This window comes from Lytechinus pictus, chromosome 17, assembly GCF_037042905.1.
Source record: "Lytechinus pictus isolate F3 Inbred chromosome 17, Lp3.0, whole genome shotgun sequence".
Lineage (NCBI taxonomy): Eukaryota > Metazoa > Echinodermata > Echinoidea > Temnopleuroida > Toxopneustidae > Lytechinus > Lytechinus pictus.
The window spans coordinates 2246359-2272546 of record NC_087261.1 but is presented as its reverse complement, the minus strand read 5'-3'; the positions used below and the strand labels follow the sequence as shown (position 1 = coordinate 2272546).

General features: G+C 36.3%; 1 protein-coding gene across 2 annotated transcripts in view; it reads left to right on the top strand.

The window, feature by feature from the left end:
• Nucleotides 1-24803, top strand: part of LOC129280480 (low-density lipoprotein receptor-related protein 1-like) — a 57572-nt gene extending 32769 nt beyond the window's left edge. The window contains exons 19-46 of one of the 2 annotated variants that reach the window (XM_064112183.1): nucleotides 193-306; nucleotides 537-650; nucleotides 1594-1707; nucleotides 1947-2060; nucleotides 3008-3121; nucleotides 3360-3473; nucleotides 4435-4548; nucleotides 4788-4901; nucleotides 5849-5962; nucleotides 6201-6314; nucleotides 7276-7389; nucleotides 8100-8213; nucleotides 8976-9041; nucleotides 10492-10755; nucleotides 12707-12825; nucleotides 13226-13451; nucleotides 13976-14092; nucleotides 14899-15020; nucleotides 15933-16079; nucleotides 17021-17203; nucleotides 17641-17784; nucleotides 18029-18256; nucleotides 19069-19287; nucleotides 20867-20979; nucleotides 21426-21709; nucleotides 22784-22850; nucleotides 23625-23883; nucleotides 24218-24803. In XM_064112183.1, coding sequence (XP_063968253.1) covers nucleotides 193-306; nucleotides 537-650; nucleotides 1594-1707; nucleotides 1947-2060; nucleotides 3008-3121; nucleotides 3360-3473; nucleotides 4435-4548; nucleotides 4788-4901; nucleotides 5849-5962; nucleotides 6201-6314; nucleotides 7276-7389; nucleotides 8100-8213; nucleotides 8976-9041; nucleotides 10492-10755; nucleotides 12707-12825; nucleotides 13226-13451; nucleotides 13976-14092; nucleotides 14899-15020; nucleotides 15933-16079; nucleotides 17021-17203; nucleotides 17641-17784; nucleotides 18029-18256; nucleotides 19069-19287; nucleotides 20867-20979; nucleotides 21426-21709; nucleotides 22784-22850; nucleotides 23625-23883; nucleotides 24218-24601 — 4310 coding nt within the window. In that variant the 3' untranslated portion in view covers nucleotides 24602-24803. The remainder of the gene's footprint in view (nucleotides 1-192; nucleotides 307-536; nucleotides 651-1593; nucleotides 1708-1946; nucleotides 2061-3007; nucleotides 3122-3359; nucleotides 3474-4434; nucleotides 4549-4787; nucleotides 4902-5848; nucleotides 5963-6200; nucleotides 6315-7275; nucleotides 7390-8099; nucleotides 8214-8975; nucleotides 9042-10491; nucleotides 10756-12706; nucleotides 12826-13225; nucleotides 13452-13975; nucleotides 14093-14898; nucleotides 15021-15932; nucleotides 16080-17020; nucleotides 17204-17640; nucleotides 17785-18028; nucleotides 18257-19068; nucleotides 19288-20866; nucleotides 20980-21425; nucleotides 21710-22783; nucleotides 22851-23624; nucleotides 23884-24217) is intronic. The other variant, XM_064112184.1, reaches the window with a different exon arrangement.
• Nucleotides 24804-26188: the final 1385 nt, after the last annotated feature.

The window sequence follows — 26188 nt, the reverse complement described above, 5'->3', positions numbered from 1 at the left end:
TGGGCCACGAGGGCCCCCCCCCCCCCCGGAATACGCGCAGGTGTGTTATGTATGATTATCTTTTAAATCTGAGGGCTGCCCCCAAACTTTTGGCCTGTACGGTATATTGTTTTAGTCCTACTGATTTTTGACTTGTTTGGTCTATATTTCAGTAAGAGTAGCAAAACGAATAATCCCTTGTTTTAATTATAGATATCGATGAATGTGTATCTGGTCCCTGTCTGAACGAAGGAAACTGCATGGATGGTATCAACTCTTATACATGCAATTGTACGCTGGGATATATTGGATCGACCTGCGAAATTGGTAGGTCTACTATAATTATTTAAAATTCATGTATTGTAATGTTGAAACATCTCTTAGGAACGCTAAAACCATTGTTCACACTGCACACGCATTTCCTCAAACCAACGTCACTCCGGAGTCCAGAAACCGCTAATACGAAGAAGTGTATTTCGAGGAGGGGATACATAGTGGTTTCTATTGAATAACAAATGTTACTTTTGATTGAAATTAATAATCTTTCCTCATTGTAGATATTGATGAATGTGCATCTAGCCCGTGTCTGAACGGATGGACTTGCTTGGATGGTATCAATTATTATACTTGTAACTGTCCTCCTGGCTTTACTGGATTGTCTTGCGAAATAGGTAATATTGTCTTTAAAAGGATTTAATTTTTTGTTTTAGACTTCTGCAACCCTTGTTAACGATTTTACGTTAAACAGGCATATAATTGCTGGCAACTATATGATCATGATTTAACTGTTGATGAATAGTCAGTATGTATGTAACTGATATTTACTGCGAACGCCAAGCACGAAGAGAAATTTTTAATAAACGTTCTTGACTGATCGAAAAGCGACATGATAAAGACTGTTTGTGGTTTTTCCCATGAAGATGACACATATTGCATAAATTCATTGAAGCCCGAGCTGAAAATTTTTGACATTCCGACCTAAAAAATATCTTTCTAAGCACGTTTTGTAATCATGAAAGGGATATGTATGTAACTAAACAATAAATATGCGAAGTGCAAGCGGAAGATAATTTAGAATTCATTTATATTTGTAAATCTTGAATAGAAAAGGTAATTGGAATCGTGAAGCAAAAAAAAATAGCAGAAAATTATTGTTGTTTTGATCTGAAACTGAATAATTAAAGCACGTTTTCAATAAAGAACAAGCTACCTATCTCAATAAACAGGATCAGTAATGCGAGCTCAAAGAGCGAGCTGAAAACATTTGATATTTCGATCTGGAAAAAGGTCAATTTAACCACTTTTTTCAAAAACTGTGTAGAAAAATTGTGAAGTGGATGACGATCACACTTGATAAAGGATGTGTGTGAGAAGCGCGAGCTGATGTTTTTTTTAATTATTATTTTGACCTAGGACCGGAATATTCTAAGGACATTTTGCCATCATATGAACATGAGAATATCTTCCTATCATTATGATTATCTTTTGAATCTGAAAGCGGCCTCAAGCTTTTGACCTGTAAGGTATATTGTTTTAGTCCTATTGATTTTGTACCTGTTTAGGATTATATTTCAGTAAGAATGGCAATACGAATTATCTTTGTTTTAAATATAGATATCGATGAATGTGTATCTGGTCCCTGTCAGAACGGAGGAAACTGCATGGATGGCATCAACTCTTATACATGCATTTGTGCGCAGGGATATACTGGATCGAACTGCGAAATTAGTACGTCTACTCTTAATTATTTCAAATTTATGTATTGCAATGTTTAAACATCTCTTAGAAACGTTAAAACCATTGGTCACACTTATATATAACAAACGCATTTCCTAAAACCCACACCAATCTGCAGTCCAGAAACCGGTTATACGAAGAAGTGTCTTTCGAAGAGGGGATACATAGTGGTATTTATTGAATAACAAATATCACTTTTGATTAAAAACATCCATTTTTCCTCATTGTAGATATTGATGAATGTGCATCTAGCCCGTGTCTGAACGGATGGACTTGCTTGGATGGTATGAATTATTATACTTGTAACTGTGCTCCTGGCTTTACTGGATTGTCTTGCGAAATAGGTAATATTGTCTTTAAAAGGATTTAATTTTTTGTTTTAGACTTCTGCAACCCTTGTTAACGATTTTACGTAAAACAGGCATATAATTGCGGGCAACTATATAATCATGATTTTAACTGTTGATGAATAGTCAGTATGTATGTAACTGATATTTACTGCGAACGCCAAGCACGAGGATAAATTTTAAATAAACGTTCTTGACTGATCGAAAAGCGACATGATAAAGACTGTTTGCCGTATACCCATGAAGACGATACATATTTAAATAAATTAAGTAAAGTCCGAGATAAAAATTTTGACATTCCGACCTAAATAAAAAGAAGGTCTTTCTAAGCACGTTTTGTAATCATGAAAGGGATAGGTATGTAACTAAACAATAAGTATGCGAAGCGCAAGCGGAAGATAATATAGAATTCATTTATATTTGTAAATATTGAATAGAAAAGGTAATTGGAATCGTGAAGCAAAAAAAATAGCAGAAAATTATTGTTGTTTTGATCTGAAACTGAATAATTAAAGCACGTTTTCAATAAAGAACAAGCTACCTATCTCAATAAACAGGATCAGTAATGCGAGCTCAAAGAGCGAGCTGAAAACATTTGATATTTCGATCTGGAAAAAGGTCAATTTAGCCACTTTTTTCAAAAACTTTGTAGAAAAATTGTGAAGTGGATGACGATCACACTTGATAAATGATGTGTGTGAGAAGCGCGAGCTGATGTTTTTTTAATTATTATTTTGACCTAGGACCGGGATATTCTAAGGACATTTTGCCATCATATGAACATGAAAATATTTTCCTATCATTATGATTATCTTTTGAATCTGAAAGCGACCTCTAGCTTTTGACCTGTAAGGTATATTGTTTTAGTCCTATTGATTTTGTACCTGTTTAGGATTATATTTCAGTAAGAATGGCAATACGAATTATTCTTGTTTTATATATAGATATCGATGAATGTGTATCTGGTCCCTGTCAGAACGGAGGAAACTGCATGGATGGTATCAACTCTTATACATGCATTTGTGCGCAGGGATATACTGGATCGAACTGCGAAATTAGTACGTCTACTCTAATTATTTCAAATTCATGTATTGCAATGTTTAAACATCTCTTAGAAACGTTAAAACCATTGGTCACACTTAAATATAACAAACGCATTTCCTAAAACCCACACCAATCTGCAGTCCAGAAACCGGTTATACGAAGAAGTGTCTTTCGAAGAGGGGATACATAGTGGTATCTATTGAATAACAAATATCACTTTTGATTAAAAACATCCATTTTTCCTCATTGTAGATATTGATGAATGTGCATCTAGCCCGTGTCTGAACGGATGGACTTGCGTGGATGGTATGAATTATTATACATGTAACTGTCCTCCTGGCTTTACTGGATTGTCTTGCGAAATAGGTAATATTGTCTTTAAAAGGATTTAATTTTTTGTTTTAGACTTCTGCAACCCTTGTTAACGATTTTACGTAAAACAGGCATATAATTGCGGGCAACTATATGATCATGATTTTAACTGTGAATGAATAGTAAGTATGTATGTAACTGATGTTTATTGCAAACGCCAAGCACGAGGAGAAATTTTTAATAAACGTTCTTGACTGATCGAAAAGGGAAATGATAAGGACTGTTTGCAGTATACCCATGAAGACGATACATATTACATTAATTAAGTAAAGTCCGATATAAAAATTTTGACATTCCGACCTAAATAAAAAGAAGGTCTTTCTAAGCACGTTTTGTAATCATGAAATGGATAGGTATGTAACTAAACAATAAGTACGCGAAGCGCAAGCGGAAGAAAAATTTAGAATTCAGACCTTTAGACAATTCATTCATATCTTGTAAATCTTGAATATGGTGGGTAATTGGGAGCGTGAAGCAAAAAATAGCAGAAAATTATTGTTATTTTGATCTGAAACTGGATAATTTAAGCACATTTTAAATAAAGAACAAGCTCCCCATCTCATAAACAGGATCAGTAATGCGTGTCGAAGAGCGAACTGAAAACATTTGATATTTCGATCTCGGAAAGGGTCAATTTAACCACTTTTTTCAAATACTGTGTAGAAAAATTGTGAAGTGGCTGACGATCACACTTAATAAATGATGTGTGCGCGAAGCGCGAGCTTATGTTTTATTATTATTATTTTGACCTAGGAATGGGACATTCTAAGGAAATTTTGCCATCATATGAAGATGAGAATTTCTTCCTATTATCATGATTTTTTTTTAAATCTGAGTGCGCCTCAAGCTTTTGGCCTGTAAGGTATATTGTTTTAGTCCTATTGATTTTTTTACCTGTTTAGGACTATATTTCAGTAAGAGTAACAACACGAATAATCCCTTGTTTTTATTATAGATATCGATGAATGTGCATCTATCCCCTGTCAGAACGGAGGAAGCTGCATGAATGGTATCAACTCTTATACATGCATTTGTGCGCAGGGATATACTGGATCGAACTGCGAAATTAGTACGTCTACTCTTAATTATTTCAAATTTATGTATTGCAATGTTTAAACATCTCTTAAAAACGTTAAAACCATTGGTCACACTTATATATAACAAACGCATTTCCTAAAACCCACACCAATCTGCAGTCCAGAAACCGGTTATACGAAGAAGTGTCTTTCGAAGAGGGGATACATAGTGGTATTTATTGAATAACAAATATCACTTTTGATTAAAAACATCAATTTTTCCTCATTGTAGATATTGATGAATGTGCATCTAGCCCGTGTCTGAACGGATGGACTTGCTTGGATGGTATGAATTATTATACTTGTAACTGTGCTCCTGGCTTTACTGGATTGTCTTGCGAAATAGGTAATATTGTCTTTAAAAGGATTTAATTTTTTGTTTTAGACTTCTGCAACCCTTGTTAACGATTTTACGTAAAACAGGCATATAATTGCGGGCAACTATATAATCATGATTTTAACTGTTGATGAATAGTCAGTATGTATGTAACTGATATTTACTGCGAACGCCAAGCACGAGGATAAATTTTAAATAAACGTTCTTGACTGATCGAAAAGCGACATGATAAAGACTGTTTGCTGTATACCCATGAAGACGATACATATTTAAATAAATTAAGTAAAGTCCGAGATAAAAATTTTGACATTCCGACCTAAATAAAAAGAAGGTCTTTCTAAGCACGTTTTGTAATCATGAAAGGGATAGGTATGTAACTAAACAATAAGTATGCGAAGCGCAAGCGGAAGATAATATAGAATTCATTTATATTTGTAAATATTGAATAGAAAAGGTAATTGGAATCGTGAAGCAAAAAAAATAGCAGAAAATTATTGTTGTTTTGATCTGAAACTGAATAATTAAAGCACGTTTTCAATAAAGAACAAGCTACCTATCTCAATAAACAGGATCAGTAATGCGAGCTCAAAGAGCGAGCTGAAAACATTTGATATTTCGATCTGGAAAAAGGTCAATTTAGCCACTTTTTTCAAAAACTTTGTAGAAAAATTGTGAAGTGGATGACGATCACACTTGATAAATGATGTGTGTGAGAAGCGCGAGCTGATGTTTTTTTAATTATTATTTTGACCTAGGACCGGGATATTCTAAGGACATTTTGCCATCATATGAACATGAAAATATTTTCCTATCATTATGATTATCTTTTGAATCTGAAAGCGACCTCTAGCTTTTGACCTGTAAGGTATATTGTTTTAGTCCTATTGATTTTGTACCTGTTTAGGATTATATTTCAGTAAGAATGGCAATACGAATTATTCTTGTTTTATATATAGATATCGATGAATGTGTATCTGGTCCCTGTCAGAACGGAGGAAACTGCATGGATGGTATCAACTCTTATACATGCATTTGTGCGCAGGGATATACTGGATCGAACTGCGAAATTAGTACGTCTACTCTAATTATTTCAAATTCATGTATTGCAATGTTTAAACATCTCTTAGAAACGTTAAAACCATTGGTCACACTTAAATATAACAAACGCATTTCCTAAAACCCACACCAATCTGCAGTCCAGAAACCGGTTATACGAAGAAGTGTCTTTCGAAGAGGGGATACATAGTGGTATTTATTGAATAACAAATATCACTTTTGATTAAAAACATCCATTTTTCCTCATTGTAGATATTGATGAATGTGCATCTAGCCCGTGTCTGAACGGATGGACTTGCGTGGATGGTATGAATTATTATACATGTAACTGTCCTCCTGGCTTTACTGGATTGTCTTGCGAAATAGGTAATATTGTCTTTAAAAGGATTTAATTTTTTGTTTTAGACTTCTGCAACCCTTGTTAACGATTTTACGTAAAACAGGCATATAATTGCGGGCAACTATATGATCATGATTTTAACTGTGAATGAATAGTAAGTATGTATGTAACTGATGTTTATTGCAAACGCCAAGCACGAGGAGAAATTTTTAATAAACGTTCTTGACTGATCGAAAAGGGAAATGATAAGGACTGTTTGCAGTATACCCATGAAGACGATACATATTTCATTAATTAAGTAAAGTCCGATATAAAAATTTTGACATTCCGACCTAAATAAAAAGAAGGTCTTTCTAAGCACGTTTTGTAATCATGAAATGGATAGGTATGTAACTAAACAATAAGTACGCGAAGCGCAAGCGGAAGAAAAATTTAGAATTCAGACCTTTAGACAATTCATTCATATCTTGTAAATCTTGAATATGGTGGGTAATTGGGAGCGTGAAGCAAAAAATAGCAGAAAATTATTGTTATTTTGATCTGAAACTGGATAATTTAAGCACATTTTAAATAAAGAACAAGCTCCCCATCTCATAAACAGGATCAGTAATGCGTGTCGAAGAGCGAACTGAAAACATTTGATATTTCGATCTCGGAAAGGGTCAATTTAACCACTTTTTTCAAATACTGTGTAGAAAAATTGTGAAGTGGCTGACGATCACACTTAATAAATGATGTGTGCGCGAAGCGCGAGCTTATGTTTTATTATTATTATTTTGACCTAGGAATGGGACATTCTAAGGAAATTTTGCCATCATATGAAGATGAAAATTTCTTCCTATTATCATGATTTTTTTTTAAATCTGAGTGCGCCTCAAGCTTTTGGCCTGTAAGGTATATTGTTTTAGTCCTATTGATTTTTTTACCTGTTTAGGACTATATTTCAGTAAGAGTAACAACACGAATAATCCCTTGTTTTAATTATAGATATCGATGAATGTGCATCTATCCCCTGTCAGAACGGAGGAAGCTGCATGAATGGTATCAACTCTTATACATGCAATTGTACGCTGGGATATATTGGATCGACCTGCGAAATTGGTAGGTCTACTATAATTATTTTAAATTTATGTATTGCAATGTTTAAACATATCTTAGGAACGCTAAAACCATCGGTCACACTTATATATTACACTAGCATTTCCTAAAACCCACACCAATCCGCAGTCCAGAAACCGGTTATACGAAGAAGTGTCTTTCGAGGAGGGGATACATCTGTTTATAAATCCGCTCTGTAGAATGCCAAGGCACATAAAGAGCTAAGAGTTAAATAAAAAGTTTTTAGAAGATTTTTGAAAGTTTCGACTGACATGACAGAGGTATATGTTTTATGTCTTCAGGAAGGCTATTCCACAAAGTGAGGCATGCAAAAGCAAATGATCTTTCCCCCAGGTTTTTTAAAACGATGGACAGGCCTGTGAGGCCTGTGAAACAAGAAGATCTACCTTCATCATTTCAAATATATGATTTGTTTAAACGTTTAATCGTCTTTTAAGACTATTTTAGGCATAACACATGAATTTACTAAACCCACATCAATCCGGAGTCCAGAAGCCGGTTCTTAATGAAGAAGACAAGTATTTGTTTCGAGCACAGTGATTGCTGGGCTCATGATCAACTGGGCAATATAGATGTAAGGAGTATTTCTATTTACAGAGTCTATTTCGAACAATAAAATACGTAGTTTCATTTTTCGTTTCATAATGGTATCTTAGTTTTAATTAAAATCTGTTCACTTTTTCCCATCGTAGATATCAGTGAATGTGCATCTGGCCCGTGTCTGAACGGAGGGTCTTGTATGGATGATATCAACTTTTATACGTGCCTCTGTCCCATTGGTTATACGGGAGTGGATTGCTCTACTGGTAACCTACATGTATATTCATTTATTGGAATGAATATTTATTTTGAAGTTTTTGTTTTTGGAATATTTTTTTCTTATTTTATCCTTATCTGTTAGTAAGTCACTTTCGTTATTTCAGTCTTTTCTCAAATAGTTACTAAAAGAAAGGTATCGTATGGCTTTGACAACAAATAATCGCAAAAAGGGATTTTCTCTAGATAACTGCGGATGGTATGATTTTTACAAATTTTTTACAGTGCAGTATAATTCAAATTCCGTTTTTTAACAGCATTCAAAGCATTATACCGTCTTAAATGGAAATGGGAAAAGCAACCAAATTGACTTAATAGAAACGATAGAGATCTAGTGGTTTATCCTGACTACAACTGTTATATTTTCCTTCTATTATAATGTAAATTTAACTAAACTAATGATCTAGCAACCTAAGGAAGCTTGACGTACATCCGCAAAACAAAGAATTTCCATTGAAATCACTTATCAACTTGCCCTGTTAATGATCATGTGTTTTTTTTTGTTTTTGTTTTTTTTGCTACCAATTCAACGTTCACAGTAGGATACTTTTATGGAATGGGGGAGCGATGGCACAACCTAAAGATGATGCCACATTTTCTCAGTGTGAATTTTCTATTAAGGACCTATACCGTTCTGGTTATTTCTTTGCTTCCATCTTTATTTCCACATTTTCCACCTCTTTGAAAAGCAAAGCTGTCCCTGTTAGAGATTAGTCTCAATATTGGGCACTTCATTCTTTCCTTTTCGACAGAAATTTCGACCACCACGACCAATACACCAACAACATTGTCCACTACACCAACCACGGTACTTCCAGGTATGTTTGCACAAACATCGGTAATTTCAACTGCATTGAAAATTTATGTTCGCTTAGGATGACTAGATGACTTGCAATTATAGCAACTACGTCAGTGGTGTTTAACAGAGGAAACGTCCCGGGTAGGGGCAAAAATACGTGTACTGTTTGATATGTCAAGGGAGGGCGCGAAATGGCCGAGCCAATTCACGGTTTATTTCTTTTCTTATTTTATTTTCCTGGGAGATTTTTAGGTAATAGTTGCAAAATTTTTGTTTGTATTTCTCCTGGAAAAATAATAGCAATATATATATTTTTTCAAAGTCGTGGCAATGACTGTATAAATTATTTGAAAAATTCAGTTGTCAGGCAACTGCGCTTTAGATGAGCTCGGCTTCTCAATTCATGCATGAAATAAAAAATTGCTCTAATCAACTATCATACGGCCCCAAAACTGTTAATTTTATACTCACAAAAATTTGGCATCGCAATTTTTTTCTTGTGTTTTTTTTTTCTTCTTTGTTTTTCGAATTTTAGTTTTTTATTGTTTTTTCGATGGAAATTATTGCAGACTTAATTCTGATTATAAACAAGACAGAATTAATGAAGTCTATTCAGTAAAAGTAAAAATAATGATGCATTTATGAACTTTAGCTAAATACAGAATTTGCATTGGATTTGTACATGAATTCACGTTTTTGAACAGTTTTTTTATCTGACATGCACTTACATAATGTTGCGTAATTTCATAACCGCGTACTCGGGCATCGCAAATTTGGTCTCAAACGTTGTGCGAGATTTGAAAGTAAAAATTCAAGGAGCGGCGCGGTTGAGAAATTTCGCACGGCGGATTTATCGTGAAAAATGTAGAAGGGGGCGAAATCCGCCCCGGGCCTTTTAGGGTTAAAGATTCTAATCCCCATTCATCCTCACAATGGCAGATTTGAAATACATATATATTCCTAAAGAGGAGTTTTCGCTTCGCGATGTTCAGATGGTTCAAGAACACAGTAAACGTATTGAAAATGCCAGTCAAATAAGGGCTACAAAGGGCTGTGAGGTCTTTGTCGAAATTGGTGAACCGGAACAGCAGTTCGTCCTAAGTTTACGAGCTGACGAAACTTTGCAAATGATTCATGTGGGGGGAGGGGGGATTTCCAGATGCAAGGACGGAAGTGCTGTTTTGACTCACTGATTTCGAAAAATAAAACTCGGCTTTTCTTTGTCATGAAAGGCATTCAACATATTTTCTCTGTTATTGAATGCTCCCAACGATGCTGGATGAAAACTCTCTTGTGAATACATGTATACGAAAGACTCCCAAAACTCTTAAAAGCTAAGGTAGAATAGTAATATCAGAAGCATTACCTCTTTATCATGTCTCCTTATACTCCTCACCGGTGTTGAGCCATCCAGATCCAGAATCACGGCTGTTATTAATCAAGTTTCTGAATGTCATTTTGTCTTCCAGAGCTGATTCGTGTTGTATCTTCTCCTACCAGTCTTACAGTAAGCGCACTCGAACGCGTTGAGATGACGTGTGGTTTCGAGAACGCTGTTCGCTTCGAATGGCAAAAGGATAATGTCACGATCCCTGGAACTGAAAACCAGCCAGTTTACACCATTCTATCCATGACTCCTTCATATATTGGATACTTCCGCTGTAGGGGAGAAGGAAGAAATCATAATGGGGTGACTGAGATCTTTACGGACCAAGCCTCCATCTATATCACAGGTACATTTAATTTTATAAAACAAGCCCTGTTTTCAAGTTATCTCAACTCTCTGATATAATAAATTACATCAAGCAAATATAACGAAACTAAACAAAGTAAAGTTAGAATTAATGGATAATTAGCCAATACACACTAAAAGGAATGAGTAAAAAACCAACAATATTGAGTTAAATTGAAATTGTATGTTTGTTCGTTAACAAAAATAATATTTCATTGGTAGATTTTACACAACAATTTGTACATTTACAGATTAGGCCTTGTTACACACACACTCTCATATATATATATATATATATACTGTTTATGGGAGGGAGGGTGTGTGTGTGTATTTTAATCACTGGCGTAAATCCGTGTTGATGGGTGGGGGGGATGACTGAAATATTTTGGCATTTTTTTTGCAATCATGTTTTTAGATATGAAAGGAATTGCCATTGATATGTCCACAGTGGCGTACCGTGGGTCACGGCATTGGGGGGGGGGGCACCAGCAAAAATTTTGAATCACTGAGTGAGTGCGCTAGTGAGCGCGCTCAGTTGCCAGTTATACTGACCTAATAGAGACATTTTAAGGACGATGTCATTAAACTGATATGTATCTCACTGATCAAATAATGCGAGCGCGAAGCGCGAGCTGAATTTTTTTTATATTCACACCTAAAAAGGGACATTATAATCAAATTTGTGTAATCATGATAGGTACCTGTCTCGCTAAACAATGCGAGCGCGAAGCGCGAGCTGAAAATTTAGATAATTCAGACCTGAAGTGCGGCATTCTAAGGTTTTTTTGTAAGAATTAACTAGGACCATACGTATTTCATTAACCAAATGATGCGAGCGCGAAGCGCGAGCTGAAATTCGTTTGATATTCAGATCAGAAGGGACATTTTAAGGACTGATTTTAGGAATTTATGAAAAGCAGACATATCTCACCAATCCACTAATGCGAACGTAATCACGGACAGGAAATGTCTCATATCTACGACGAACTTAACATGGGGCAATCACTTTTTGAGTCGTGAAAAAGAAGCATATGTCACTACAGAAAACAATGATAACTCAAGTGCTAGGAAATATATTTGGTTTATATTGACTTGAAAACGGGATGTTTTAGTACAACAGGATTATATATCACGTTAAACAGACAATGCGAGCACCAGGAACAATGAAGACGTAGGCCCTGGGCAAATTATGTTTCATAAAGTTATGATAAATATGTTTCTTATGTAATGTAACATAACATAATTATAATATAATATAACATTAAAATGAATAATATTTTCTTCTTTCCCACTACGTTTCTCTTCCTTTCTCCCTCTTTTCTCTTCCTTTCTCCCTCTTTTCTCCTTTTCCCCTTTCCCCGTTTTTTTTTTGGTCAGCCGATGGGGGGGGGGGGGATGGGGGGGGGGGATGTGCCCCCCATGCTGTATGTCCATATGGCAAATACCCCTCCAATATTATTATCTTTTTTACCCCATGATGGTTTAATGGTTTTATTAGAGATTACATTTAAAAAAATTTGACATTCCATCTTAATCCCTTCCCAAAGACCCAAACATTGATGAATTGGAAGAAACGGGGTTTCTCTTCAATGTTATAATAAGGACATAAGTATTTCGTTTGGAAATGGTGAACTGGCTCTTTATTTGCATTTTATGATTCAATAATATTGTTTTATTTGTTAAGCGGTATTTTAGGAAGAATTTTCACCAATAAAACAATTATCTCTTGTGACTTTTTTTTCATTTCTTTCGTAAAAAATGGGGGGGGGGGATGTTTGTACAGGCCATCCCCCCCTCCTCGAAAAGTGGGGGGATATATCCCCCCCATCCCCCCGGGATTTACGCCGGTGATTTAAATATGTATAATTGTGATATTAGATAATGCATGGAACAATTATTAAATCAGGATGATCGATTACAGTAGTACTTATTTTTATTGTTTAAATCTACAGAGTTATCAAACGTGTTGATCCAGAACGCCAGGTTTAATATCAACGTCACTTCATCCGGGGATTTATCAGACATTACGTCACAGTATTACAGTGACGCATCGGGAATGATCGAAAACTATGTAAGAACTTTAAAAAAGTCAACGAATGCAAAATTTCTTTAAGCATCAGTAGTCATGGTAATGATGGTAGTAAAAAGGAATTGATGATGTTAACGTGAGAGATGAGAAAGGCAAAAAAAACACTATAGCATTTTACTCCTTAACATGACTAAGATATGTGACCCTGTGTTAGAAATATAATTAGTTTGGCGCATATCATCACACTGTCTTAACGCCCTTCAGGTTCGAGAATATAGAAGGAAGATATCAAGGAAAGGGGACGTTCATTTCCGATAATCATGATATTTGGAGAAAGCGCATTGTCCTGTAGAAATATCACTTATCCGAGAGAACTGTCGTATTTTCCTGTTGGCAGATTTATAATCCTTCCAATATCTACGCTGCTCATGTTTATTTCCAGGTCCAAACTGGCCTGATGGAGTTTGGTAACTTTGAAGAGAATTCTTTGTCTGTGGTATCATCCAATCTTCGAGAGGGAAGCATCATAGCTAACCTGAATATGTACGTCGTAGAAAACGCAACTTCATCTTTTGAGATTCATCAAAATGTGGAAGACTCTTTCCTAGCCTTGTCTGCCCAATCTGATGGAATACTTGACGCATCGACTGTCATGATTACAAGCACCTGTGAGTATCAACATTTTTTTTTATTCATTTATTTGGTTAATCAGACTGGTGATTAAGGCTAATTTACTTCTTATTTCCTTAACCAATCAGCGCTCATTTGAAGGCACACACCGTATTGTACCTTTCCTGTTTGATATTTCAGGATGATAATTTAAGTTAAATAAAAAAAAAACCGAGGTTCTCTGTTGATTGAACAGGCAATGTCCCCTGGTGTTCCCCAAGGCGCACCCTTGTCCCCATTACCCTTCATTCCCCCTCCCTACCCCAAACTCAAATCATCTTGCCTCTACACCATTTAGAACTTGTTTTTGCATAATCAATACTATTAAATTCAAGATTAAACTAAATAAATTACACATATAATTATGTTTTGAATACAATATTTCTATGTTCCTGTTGTTTCCTCTCACCTTCGCCTGTGCATATTGAGCATCTCTAATGAGATCGGTACGGCGCCTTATATAGTGCAGTTATCATTATTCATTAATAATTCCTTCACTGTTTGTGTCTCATTTCAACGCCAGCAATCTGTCCTACCTTCGCGTGGATGTCAAGGTTTGGTGAAACCGTTTTCGTGGCAGGAGAAGTGAATTCCAGATATAATTCAACAGGGCCAAAGTGTCCCTTTAATACGACAAACGGTAAGCATCCTAATGATATAAGGTATTACGAGTTTATAGCGGTAGAAACTCATTTGGTTTATAGTATTATAAACTCATTTGATAAGACTTATCTCTCAATTAAGGTCATAATGATAAAAACTAATTGTTATTAACAACAAGAGCATCAGCAATGTAAACATGAAAATTCTAACAGTTTTAATGATCTATAATGGTATAATCAAGATTATTTTAATTATAAAGAAATTAAACATGAAATCCATTTCTAACTGTACTTATTGGTCCATGTAACTACATTATTTCAAAAGTACAATGTGATGTAAAAGAAACATGCCATTAACATAGACACTTAGCGTATCCAGCATCAACTATGACAAAGAAATGTATGGGCCCATGCACGAGCATAATAGAGTCACTATTGTCCCCAGACAATTGGGTCCCATGAAATGCTTTGTAGGATCTGATGCTGGATACGCGCCTGATCGATGCAAATGCATTCGCATGGTAGTTAACCAGACATATCTCACAGTCTCAGTGCATGATTGAGGTGTTTTCTATTAAATTTGCACAAGACGAAAAAACAAAATTACCAAATGTAAACACATAGCAAACTAAATTTCTAATCAGTTTACCACTTTAAAAGAAGGGCAGTGTATGTTTCACTTTTGGTTACCTAACCTTCACTTTTTGCGAACCAAGAATGCAATGTTCAATTATGTTGTACAGTGTTCATGAAAAAATATATATGAGAAAAGACTAGACTACACTATAGTTTTCATAGTTTGTGAATTAATACCTTTTTAAATTCTCTTCTCTGGTTGGTATAGCTCATCAACCCGTTGCCACGGCATTGTGTTTCGGAGACAAGATCAGTAAACCAAAATGGATTCCAGATAATAATTGCGGTGTATTCAAGAATGTATCTGAGCTGCTTAAGGAAATTAGCAGTGTAAGTCAGGATCCCATTTACTGCTAAACGAAATAGAGGTTTCCATGGTAATCAATCGCAAGTCGACTAATAGTGTAACTTAATGGTGCAACTAGACATCGGAATTTGAGGATGTGATAGGCTTTTAAAAAATAGTCAAAATTCGAGGGAATTTTTTTAGAAATTGGGTAACATGGACAGTAAAAAGAATCATATTTTTTAAACTTTGAATGAATGGGTAAATCAGATATTTTACATAAATCGAACCTTGAAATAAAACTTTATCTGTAAATTCCTGAATAAGATCTTTAGATTTGATCCTTTTAAAGAACAATACGAAATACATGTAACATAAAACTTTACAAAACCATGAAGACGAAAGGCAAACTAGGTGATTATTTTTTAAATATTGTTTTATCATGTTAAATGTATGATTTTATCTTGGATGCAAATAAAATGCCATATCGGCCAATCAATCAATTTTCGTATGGAGATTTAATTTGATTCTAACTCTGATAGCTACCCGTTGGAGTGGCGTCATGAAAGGATTTCCACAGACTACGTTGATGTGAGGCAATAAAATGCAATGATTTTAGTAGTAACATTTATTTTGTTCGTAAAAATACTATTTTTATGAAATCTTCCGCTGGACTTCATCTACTCTATAATCTATATACTCTTCTTTCAACTTAAATGCATATATTTGCCTGATAATTAGGAGTGGTTTTTTAGGCCGGGGGAAGGGGTCGGGGTCTTAGTGTGTGTCTAATTGAATAATTATATCATTACATTTTTATCTGGGTTTCTTTTTGGTTGTAAGCCTTGTTTTCCTCAATATATGAAACTAAATTGTACAAGCGTATGACAAATAGCCCGAAACTTTAGTCTAGTTCTTGAAATAAGGAGACGATTATTTTTAAAAACTGTTTTCAGGTGGAGGTAACGGAGGATAATGCCGAGGAAATTGTTGAACAGGTGGCGATTGTTACAGAAAGCACAGAAGAATTAACATCCTCAGATATCAGTGAAATCTCAGGCCTTGTCTTAGATACAGTGAATCAGAACAATAGTGGACGGGAGGTAAGAAACCCGGTCCGGAGCGGGGTGGGGGAAGGGCCCTGGGAACTTTTTTTTTAACTAGAGGTGCTGATGTAAATTTTAGAAGCAAAAAGGGGGGTCACTAAAAAAAGGTCAATGTATAGTCCCAAGAAAGAGGGGGGTTTCACTACAAAATGAAGGTCGTTTGGTTTCATTACTCAGATCTTTTTAACACCTACCAGAATTCCAGGGGGTGCTGCCTTATTGAAAATAATGCACACAGCTCCCCTGCTTCCCAGGGCCATGTGGGGGAGGGCACTGTCGGTACAAGGTACACGTTGCGCGTACACAAAAACATGTAAGTGTCCAAGCATTATGTCCATAATTTCCATTTCTTTATCATGATACCCCCCCCCCCCTGCCCAGTCCACACACACTATACCTCCGGGTGATAATTAGCAGGTCTGTCATGCCCTTGCCCTAATTATTTGACATGATTTAAAATTCTATGTAGAAGATTTCGAGGAAGATGGGTTGTTTTGCCAGGATTACGAACTAAGAGTGGATACTGTTGACAATTTTAAAGTTAATTATAGTGATTGGGATTGGACCTATTATCGTTTACTATATAAATTATTATCCTACTTTTGTATCTTTAGTGTTGCATACAAAACTTGTAGGTTGTGGTGTAATCACTAAGAGCAATAAATGTTGTACATTTATCCTCGTTCTATTTTTTTTAAATAGAATTGTCGAACTTTGCAATATTGATGGAAAAAATTGTTTATTATATCTTGATTTTTGAACGTTTCTTTGTTTACAATGTTTTGGTTTATTTCTTTTGAGACAAGTGTTATCAACATCGCTTTGAATAAGCATTTTCACTATTTTCAATTGATTTTGAAAAAACATAACTTGTCAATTGTATCAATAACAATGGAATGAAAATGTTTATTTGAACTTACTTTTCCTTCTTTACAAAGTTTACTGCTTTTGTGGTGAGCATTGTGAACAACGTTGGTTCGGCTGACACCACCGATCTCCAAGAAGCTCAAGATTCCAGTAACGCCGTCTCGAACATGTTTGAGGCATACGAGACTCAACTCAACAAAGTCAACGTTGAAGAAGATCCATTTGATATCTCGGAGGAAAATCTCGCAGTTCAGGTAACCTAAACATTGAATACAGATAGAACCATTTTGTCTATTATTGGCACTGAATACAAAAGCTTTACAGCTCAATCTACTTAATTGGCCAAATGGCGAGGTGTTTTATTTCATCAGGTTGACTTGATTACGTAATCGACACACGCATATCTACTCACCCTCACACAAACACACACACCCGTGCACACACGGGCCTACATACACTTTTTTTTAATAATATATTTTTCTCCAGCTTTGTTGTACGCAATCATAGGATGTGACCTTTAACTGCTATTCCTTCAGTCTCACCAGCGTCTATGATTAAACTAGATAAGGCTGTTTGTGCTCTACCAGTTCCTAAATTGAATTGGAATGAAAGTCACAAATGACCTGACTTGAGATGAAAATGAACCACACTCTCTAAATTATTAATTTGTTTTTCCTTCCTTGGATCTAAGGTTCGGAATGTACTTCTTGAAGAACTGGATCAAGGGTTCGGATTTTTCCTCTCAGGAGAAAGTGCAACAGATCTTTCTAATGCTAACATCACTGCCACGATGGGAGAGGATTCAGAGGAACAACGCGTTGGTCTTATAGCCGAGGTAAAACGAATTCTAATGGAAATTCCACTCAGAAACTACGATTGGTTTAGATGTGGATTGATATCAGAAGTAATTTTTTTCCTTAAAGAAATCTATCAATTGACATTGATTTATGATGATCAGATGATGGAAAATACTGAGAACTATCAAAACTGACGTCACACCCATAACGTCGACAATATAGGGATTCCTCTCTCATTTAATCTACTTTAACACAATATAAATTCTTCGTGTCATTTAACAGGTAAGGTTTCCTCCTGAGATTGCTTCCCTAGTGGACACCAATGTCAAGGTCATCTTCAATGTCTTCGCTAACCCAGTGCTCTTTTCCTCACCATCGCTTCTTAACTCTAGCAGAGAGAATCCGGATGTAAATACCACCGTCAACACCCCTGTTGTTCTACTCAGCATTGGTGATGTGGAAGTAGAAGGACTGGGTCAATCAATCAACTTGACCTTTACAGCTTTGGTGGTGAGGGCTTGATAATCCAAAGCGTTCAGTTCCATGTATAGCCAATTAAGAGTTTTGTCAAATTTCAAATTACGCTATGTTCAAACATCATTGAAAATTATGACCAGATAAACAATTTCCACAATTCTTAAATCAAACTTTCATGCAAGTGCGAAATAATAGTATAGACGAAATTGAAATTTTTTATAATGTTGGTAATAACACAGTTCTTGTATAGCGCATATCACATGACGTCCCTATGCGATTCCAGTGATTTATTATTAACCTGGCAGCATTTAGACGATCTGGGCAATAATATAATAATATAATAATAATATAGGGTATTTATATTGCGCACATATCCACCTTGTTAGGTGCTCAAGGCGCTCCTATATTACCCGGCTAAGCTAGGCGTTCATAGCGCACACAGCTTTTTAAGGAATTACTTCCTACCGGTACCCATTTACCTCACCTGGGTTGAGTGCAGCACACTGTGGATTAGTTTCTTGCTGAAGGAAATTACGCCATGGCTGGGATTCGAACCCACGACCCTCTGTTTCAAAGTCCGAAGACTAATCCACTGGGCCACAACGCTCCACAATAGACTAAGTAGAATACTTGAGTTGGTATAACCCCAAGTGATGGTTGAACCGAATGACAATTACACCAGATTGACAGTAGAGAATAAGACAACACAATTTTTTTTTTTTTTTTACCTTGTTTTTAACTCAAAAATCCTTTATCGAAAACTCTTCATTGTAATCTAAAATCCAGTTGATATTTATACATCGGCATCCTCTTGGAAATCATTTTAATTTTTACTATTTCCACAGCCCGATTATGTGAACCAACAGTGTGTTTTCTGGGACCAGGAGAATTCATTGTGGTCTCCCGATGGTTGTCAGGTTGTCCCTTCCAAGTCTGGCACTTCGGTGCTGTCTGGTTCATCGAGCGGTGCAGGCGTCAACGGTTCTAACACTGATATTGAAAGCTCGATCTTGGAGACATACACCTGTGCATGCGACCACCTTACAAACTTTGCGATCCTAATGGTAATGAAGATCTCATACAGCGAAAGTAGAGGGTGTCTACACTCAGCTATGTACAACTCTGATGGGTCGACGCCCTCTACGTTACTGATCCAAATGTTTTGCCGGACTGATCGTACGTTTACTCATCTCAATGTGAATTTAGAATGAAACATGATGAGTTAAGAAAGATCATCATTTGTATGGAAGGCGAAGTGTTCCAGAATACCCCCCCCCCCAAAAAAAAAAAAAAAACCTCTGATCAGGGGTTTTGATGGTATTACGGAACACTTTGCCTTCCATACCTTTGTTTCTATTAAGAGCATGCAGCCCGAGGGATCAATCATAGCTGTATAAAATCGCATAAACGCTATCACCACAATTTTGTTAAAAACCATCCCAAACTATCAATCCTAGGCTGCTAAGTCTTTTAAAATTACCTCAACCATGTATTTCCACACGTTTTTTGTACATATTTTACCTCATCCCCTGTGTGATATTTATAAAACATGCTCCTTTAAAAATAAGAAGTGTTTCTGTTACAAAGTCAATACCAATGTTGACGGGGTGCCCTCAACCCTAAGTTGATTGAATCCAAAAACCCACTCGGTCTCTGATATAGGATCTCCCTAACCCTAAACCAAATTGATCGCACAGCCGTTCCAGGCTTGCCTACCTCGATAATTACATATAAAAATTACAAAGAATGCCAATATTTCGGACCCGACCGACACAAAGTTTGATTGGAGAACAGTCATTCGAGATTGAGAAAAGATCAAATATCCATGGATGTATGTTGTGGCACCTCGGCAAACAGGACCAACAAATTAAAGATAAATTCCAGTTGTGGGGACGATTTCAAAATGACTTTTTGCAGAATTTAATATCATGATCACCAAAGTGTCTGTTTGTATGAATAACATATATGGATTCTGGAAGAAATTGTGTAATTGCTGAGAAATAACCAAAATAAGCGCGGATTCTGTCACTTCCGTCGGGTCTTTATTCCAGCAATAATAATACACTGTCCCACGTGTGTCTATATGTGTTGGCGATCTTCAGTGTGATCGTTTTTTAGCTTAGATATTAGGATTTCACAAATTTCAGTTTATGTAACTGTACCAGATCTAGATCCACAATGATAAAGTAATACTTAACCTTGGTTTTACAGACTTTCTCACGAAATCAGTATTTTACTGCAACTACTGTCATTTAGCTTTAAGTACGCTTTCGCCATTCCAGCACTGATGTGGGAATTGTTCATATCATTTGTGTTGGGTCATTTTTAATTTCCACGCACAGCATAAAGCCAATAATGCCTAGGAATAGCATAATTTGGTTTGCTATCAAATTCATTTCCAAAGGCGCCAAAGGTGAAATAGTCGATTCGCTTTAGACTAAAAGGAATTTTATGATTTCCGAAAAAATCATAGATTATGATTTGACGTATCGGGTATGGAATCAATTTCACTGAGAATCCATTCGAAAGAAAAAAAATTAAAGAGGCACATATCCGTTTTCCTCGTTTACTTTGCTTGTTCATATTCATTACCTGAGATATTTCCTTTCATAATGTATACTTTCTATTTATTTGTTCATAAAGGATATCCACGGTGCGACCGGGGTTAAGACTGCGTATACCTACCTTAGTTTCATTGGATGTGCTATCTCAACGATCTGCCTTGTCATCTCCCTAGGGACATATCTATGGAATAAGTAAGCATCTCTTGCATTATGTGACGAATCATTTTTTTCTTTTTCTTGACTTGTTTTCCGGGAACGAGCAGCGTAAACAATGTGTGTGAGAGATGGGAAGGAGTGTTTGTGTGCGCTTTTATTTGCAAACATTTTTGAAAAATGGAAAAAGGGCATTTCTTTTATTACTTTAAGAATTTAACCCGGATGAGCAGCGTAGGCACGATTGTGAAGCGTAGTGGTCTTGTGTGGGTGGAAGTTTTCTATACTAATTTGTTTAAAAGAAAAAGGTAGTTGTGTCCTTGCCTTTAGTAAGAGTGAATTTGTTGGAGTATTAAGAATTTGTTCTAGTATTAAGAATTTGTTCTAGACCTTTGTGCTTGTCGATTAGAAAAACAGGTTACCTTTCTTCGAGGATGCTTTTCATGTATCATGTGTATCTATCTTGTCCTCAATCGTGTCGACAGAAAGCTGCGGAGTCGCCAGACGCACCAGATCTTCATCTGCCTGTGCGCCACCTTGCTTGGTCTCTACATCACATTCCTCACCATGCTCGCCCTGGACACAGCAGGGGACACTGTGAGGGTGAACCCTGGAGCGTGTAGCTTTCTAGCCGGTCTCATCCACTTCTTTGTGCTTTCATCTATTGCTTGGATGGGAGTGGAAGGTTTCAATACATACCTGGTTATCGTCAAGATCTTCAATACGTACATACCAAAGTTCATGGTCAAAGCCGGCCTTGCAGCCTGGGGTAAGCTCACATTCCTGCTGGAAAGCATACAGTGTTCCACAATGTGTCACACAATATTTTCCAGTGTCCCACAGTGTATTCACAGTAAATTCATAGTGTGTTCACAGTGTAATCATAGTGACTTCACAGTATGTTCCACATTATGTTCACAGTGTGTTCCACATTGTATCCCACACTGTATTCCACACAGTGTGTTCCTAGGTGCTTCCCACGGTGCGTTTCATAATGTGTTCCACAGTATAATCCACAGTGTGTTTACAGTGTCACTCAGTGTGTTCCAGAATGTGATCTGTGTCCACAGTACACATCGCCTTTTCACAGTGTACGAAGAGACGTGAATAGGCAGGCATGTAGAAAGCGGAATGATGAGATATCTTCATATATCGCTAACATGCTCCTATTTTACATTGTGAATCTTATGTTGACATATTCCACTATCATGACTAGGTGAAAAGATTGTGGGCACTACCGCTGGGGAGGCGTACTCAATGTATTTTTAACATGTATATAGCATCATACTATTCCACAGTGGGAAAATACCGAGAAAATAATGTGATATTGATTTTTCAAGCAGTGATAATTGCGGCATTAAAAAAAGCAATTACTTTCATGTGTGCAAATAACTTTGTAAGCATGAAATATTGTGATAAATATTGTATCCTCCTTCACTTCTAAAAAGAATTAAACTTTTTTTTCCAAAATGCTTAAGATTAAACAAAACATCATCAACATCAACTCGTTGAAATCAACTTCACCTTCAATACAAAAATAGTCCTCATGAAATTATAGTATTTTGGCAAATTTTGAGAGAATAACTAGTATGTAGTATTAATCATGAATACTAAGGTATGATTATGATGATGATGATGATGATTATGATAGATTGATAACAGTCTTACTAGGAGTAATATTGATGCTAAAGATAGTGATAAAGTGCGCAACAATTAAGAAAATAGATACTGCACCTGGTAAACATGATAAAGGGTAAAAATGTCGACTGCGCTTTTTAGTCAGAAAATCTCGATAAATTTTACATTTTCTATTGATATTTTCACAATTGATATAATTTTACAGGTATTCCTGCGATCATCGTAATCCTGACAGGTGGTATAGCAAATACGAAGTATGCAAGACAGGAAGTGTAAGTATATTCATGTAATACTATATAATATACATGAATGTTGGGCAATGACAATTCTTGTGTAGGCCTAAACTTATATCTATCTTCCAGGAGCAAATCTTTTTCAAATTCTTGTTTTCAATTTATCCAGGTAGAAAGAACTTCAGAGAAGGAAAAAACGAGTTATTAACCAAGACCATACGCCTATGAAATGTAAACATGAAAAATACTCAAGCGTCCATCTTCGGGGGCAACTTGACATAACTGAAAACATACCTGTTTAACAGTACTTTTTACAAACAACCATTTATCTATCATTGTTAATGTTCGGATCCTGTAATGTATTTTATCTTTCCATCCTCTAATTTGCTCTGAAGCGCCTTGAGCATCTAATAAAGCTGGGAAGTGGGCTATACACATTATTATTTACTATCATTATGATGAGTAACTGTACTCATGGGCGGAAATCCCAGGGGGGACACAATATCAAATGTCCCCCCTACTATTTGTGGTCTTTTATGATGGTAAGAAATACCTCATTCAAAATCGAAATAAAACATGTATTTTAGGACGAGGTGACCCTACTTTTGCGATGAGAACCTTTTTTTTTGGCTTGTCAAATTTATTTTTGTCGAAATGACCTTAAATTTGGGGTGATAACCTTTTTTTTTGGCTTGTCAAATTTTCCAGCCCCTTGCCCCCCCCTACCTATTTGGAGAGATTTCCGCCTCTGACTGTCCTACGTTTCTTCGATGATTAATAGATTACGATTACTCACCTCCCAACACAACACAGATGCTTCATTCGTCTGTGGTCTCAAGTCGGTGGTCTTCTGATACCAGTCGCCGTTGTCCTCGTCGCCAATGTGGTCATCTTCATCCTGGCCATTCGCCAGCTATCGAAATCATCTCAGATGGCTGGGAAAATAAAAAAGGACAGCGATGCGACTCGTGAGGAGACTATTGAACGCATCAAGAACGCAATCGCCATCTTGGTTTTGCTAGGGTTAACATGGATCACCGGTTATCTTTTGCTGATAGAAACATTCACTCTGGTAAAGCCTTACCATCATTTTTTCTTCTTATTAAATAAATATCTGTACACTTTGAATCGGGTGTTTTAAACATGTGCATAGCATTACTATACAAATAACAATATTAATTGAGAGAATAACATGCACAGGTAGGCCTACTTTCGAAAAATCAAACGCACCCGACGCGTAGCCGAGATCCCGAGATCATATGGACTATTTGAGAAGTAATTTGTATAACGCCCGGGAGAAAAACATCCACCGATACCCATTAATCGTATATCCTAGACATATTGAATAAATTTATGGATTATATAGGCCTATCTAACAAAACCCTTTGGTGGTGTTTTTGTTGCAGGTGGTGCAGGCTTTATTCATCCTGTTCAACTCTTTTCAAGGCCTGTTTATCTTCATCCTCTACTGCGTGCGGAAGCCACTGATACGTCAGCAATGGGGTTTGACCTGTTCTTGTTTCGAGGGAGACGTCAGCTATGGACGGCGGGTGTCCGCCGCATCGACTTCGGAGAGTCTCACGGCCATTTCGAAGTTCTTGACGAGTAGGAGGAAGAGGAAGTACAGCACAGGGGACGAGGTACTGACGGGAGTATCCAGCGGGACTGATCCTTTGCCATCACCGTCGATCTCCAATCCTGCTTACAGTGAAGGCGATGTTGCATTTGATGGGTATAGCGGCATGGATTATGGCAGTTACAAGGAAAGACCTGATGAAAGTAATATTTGATATTGCGGATTGAAAAAGTGATAGAAAATCAGCAAATGTTTGAAAATCAACCGAAAAAATAATTATACTTCAAGTTAAATCTCTGTCGATCCTACTTCTGTATCGAAATATGAAATAATTATTGTTTTGTGTTGATATACTCATCTCAAACAATAGCGGAAGGACTGGTTTAAAAATTGCCCCTTTCGAAGCCCCCCCCCCCAACAAAAAAGAAACAAAGTTGGGACCAGGTGCGGATCCAGGGGGGCACAGGGGGCACGTGCCCCCCCCCCCCCCTTTGAGAAGCAAAATTACATTTTTTTATTTTTTTTTGTCCTTATCCTTAATTTGTGGTTGAAACCCTTTTTGGGGGGCTTGTCAAAATTTTCCATCGAAAAATTTGCCCCACATTTTGAAAAATCCTGGATACGCCCCTGGTTGGGAGCAAGGGAAAGGGAAAATGAGTAAGAAAAAAAGGGCAAGCGAAAGAGGTGAAACGTGATTTACTTTCTGAATGGTAGGTTAAAATCTATCACAATATTCGATTTTTGTTATTAAAAAAAGGTCGAAATTTTGCTTGCTCGCTTCTCTCGCTTGCAAAGTTTAAGTATTTTCCTCACTACATCAATTCTAGCCCTCTCAAGTGTCTTGGATTATCACGCTACTAGCTTGAAGCTGTATCTCCAATAGAATTTTAAAAAAATAGAGTAGGTTCTTGTGGAAAGGAAATAAAGTGTTTCTTAAAGGAGAATGAAACTCTTGGAGCAAGTTAGCTTTTGTGAAAGCAGAAAAATCAAAGAATAAGATCAACAAAACTTTGAGTAAAATAGGACTAGCAATAAAAGAGTTATGAGCATTTGAATGTCGAGATCACTAATGCTATGGAGATCCTCCCATTGGCAATGCGACCAAGATCTGTGATGTCACACACGTACAACTCTCCCATTTGGACACTGAAAATATACCCCAAAACATCTCTTTTTGCTCATTCTAATCATATGACAAACGATTCATCAATGATATAATGTTGTGAAACCTCTGTACTTGTCATCTCATAAAGAGAACACCTCACCTTGTGATAGACTCTATAAAAGTGAGAATATAAGTGAAATAAGTACTAAAGTAATGAGGGAGTTGTACGTGTGTGATATCACAGATCTTGGTCGCATTGCCGTTGTGAGGATCTACATGGCACTAGTGATCTCAATATTCGAATGCTCATAACTTTCTTATTATTCATTCAATCTTCCTCAAACTTTCAACAGTATGTTTCTTTGATTTTTCTCTTTGATATGGATTCAGCTGGTTTCAAGGGTTTCATTCTCCTTTAATCATTTTTTAGTATAGTTGTATTCAGTTTATGAAAGTCGATTTATTCATATTTCCATGTCGTTGAAATTCTAAGAATGTTGTATCATATTATTTTTCTTCAATTCACTTTTATATTACACAGTAACGCTGTTTAAAAGTTAATAAGATGTTTACTACGTGAATCTTACAGTTAGTTGTTTTACAGTTTAAACAACCATGCTTGATTTACTTAGAATCATATGTTAAAAATTAAACTTTGTTGTTTAAGATTTTAAACGCATGATTAAACCGTTAAAA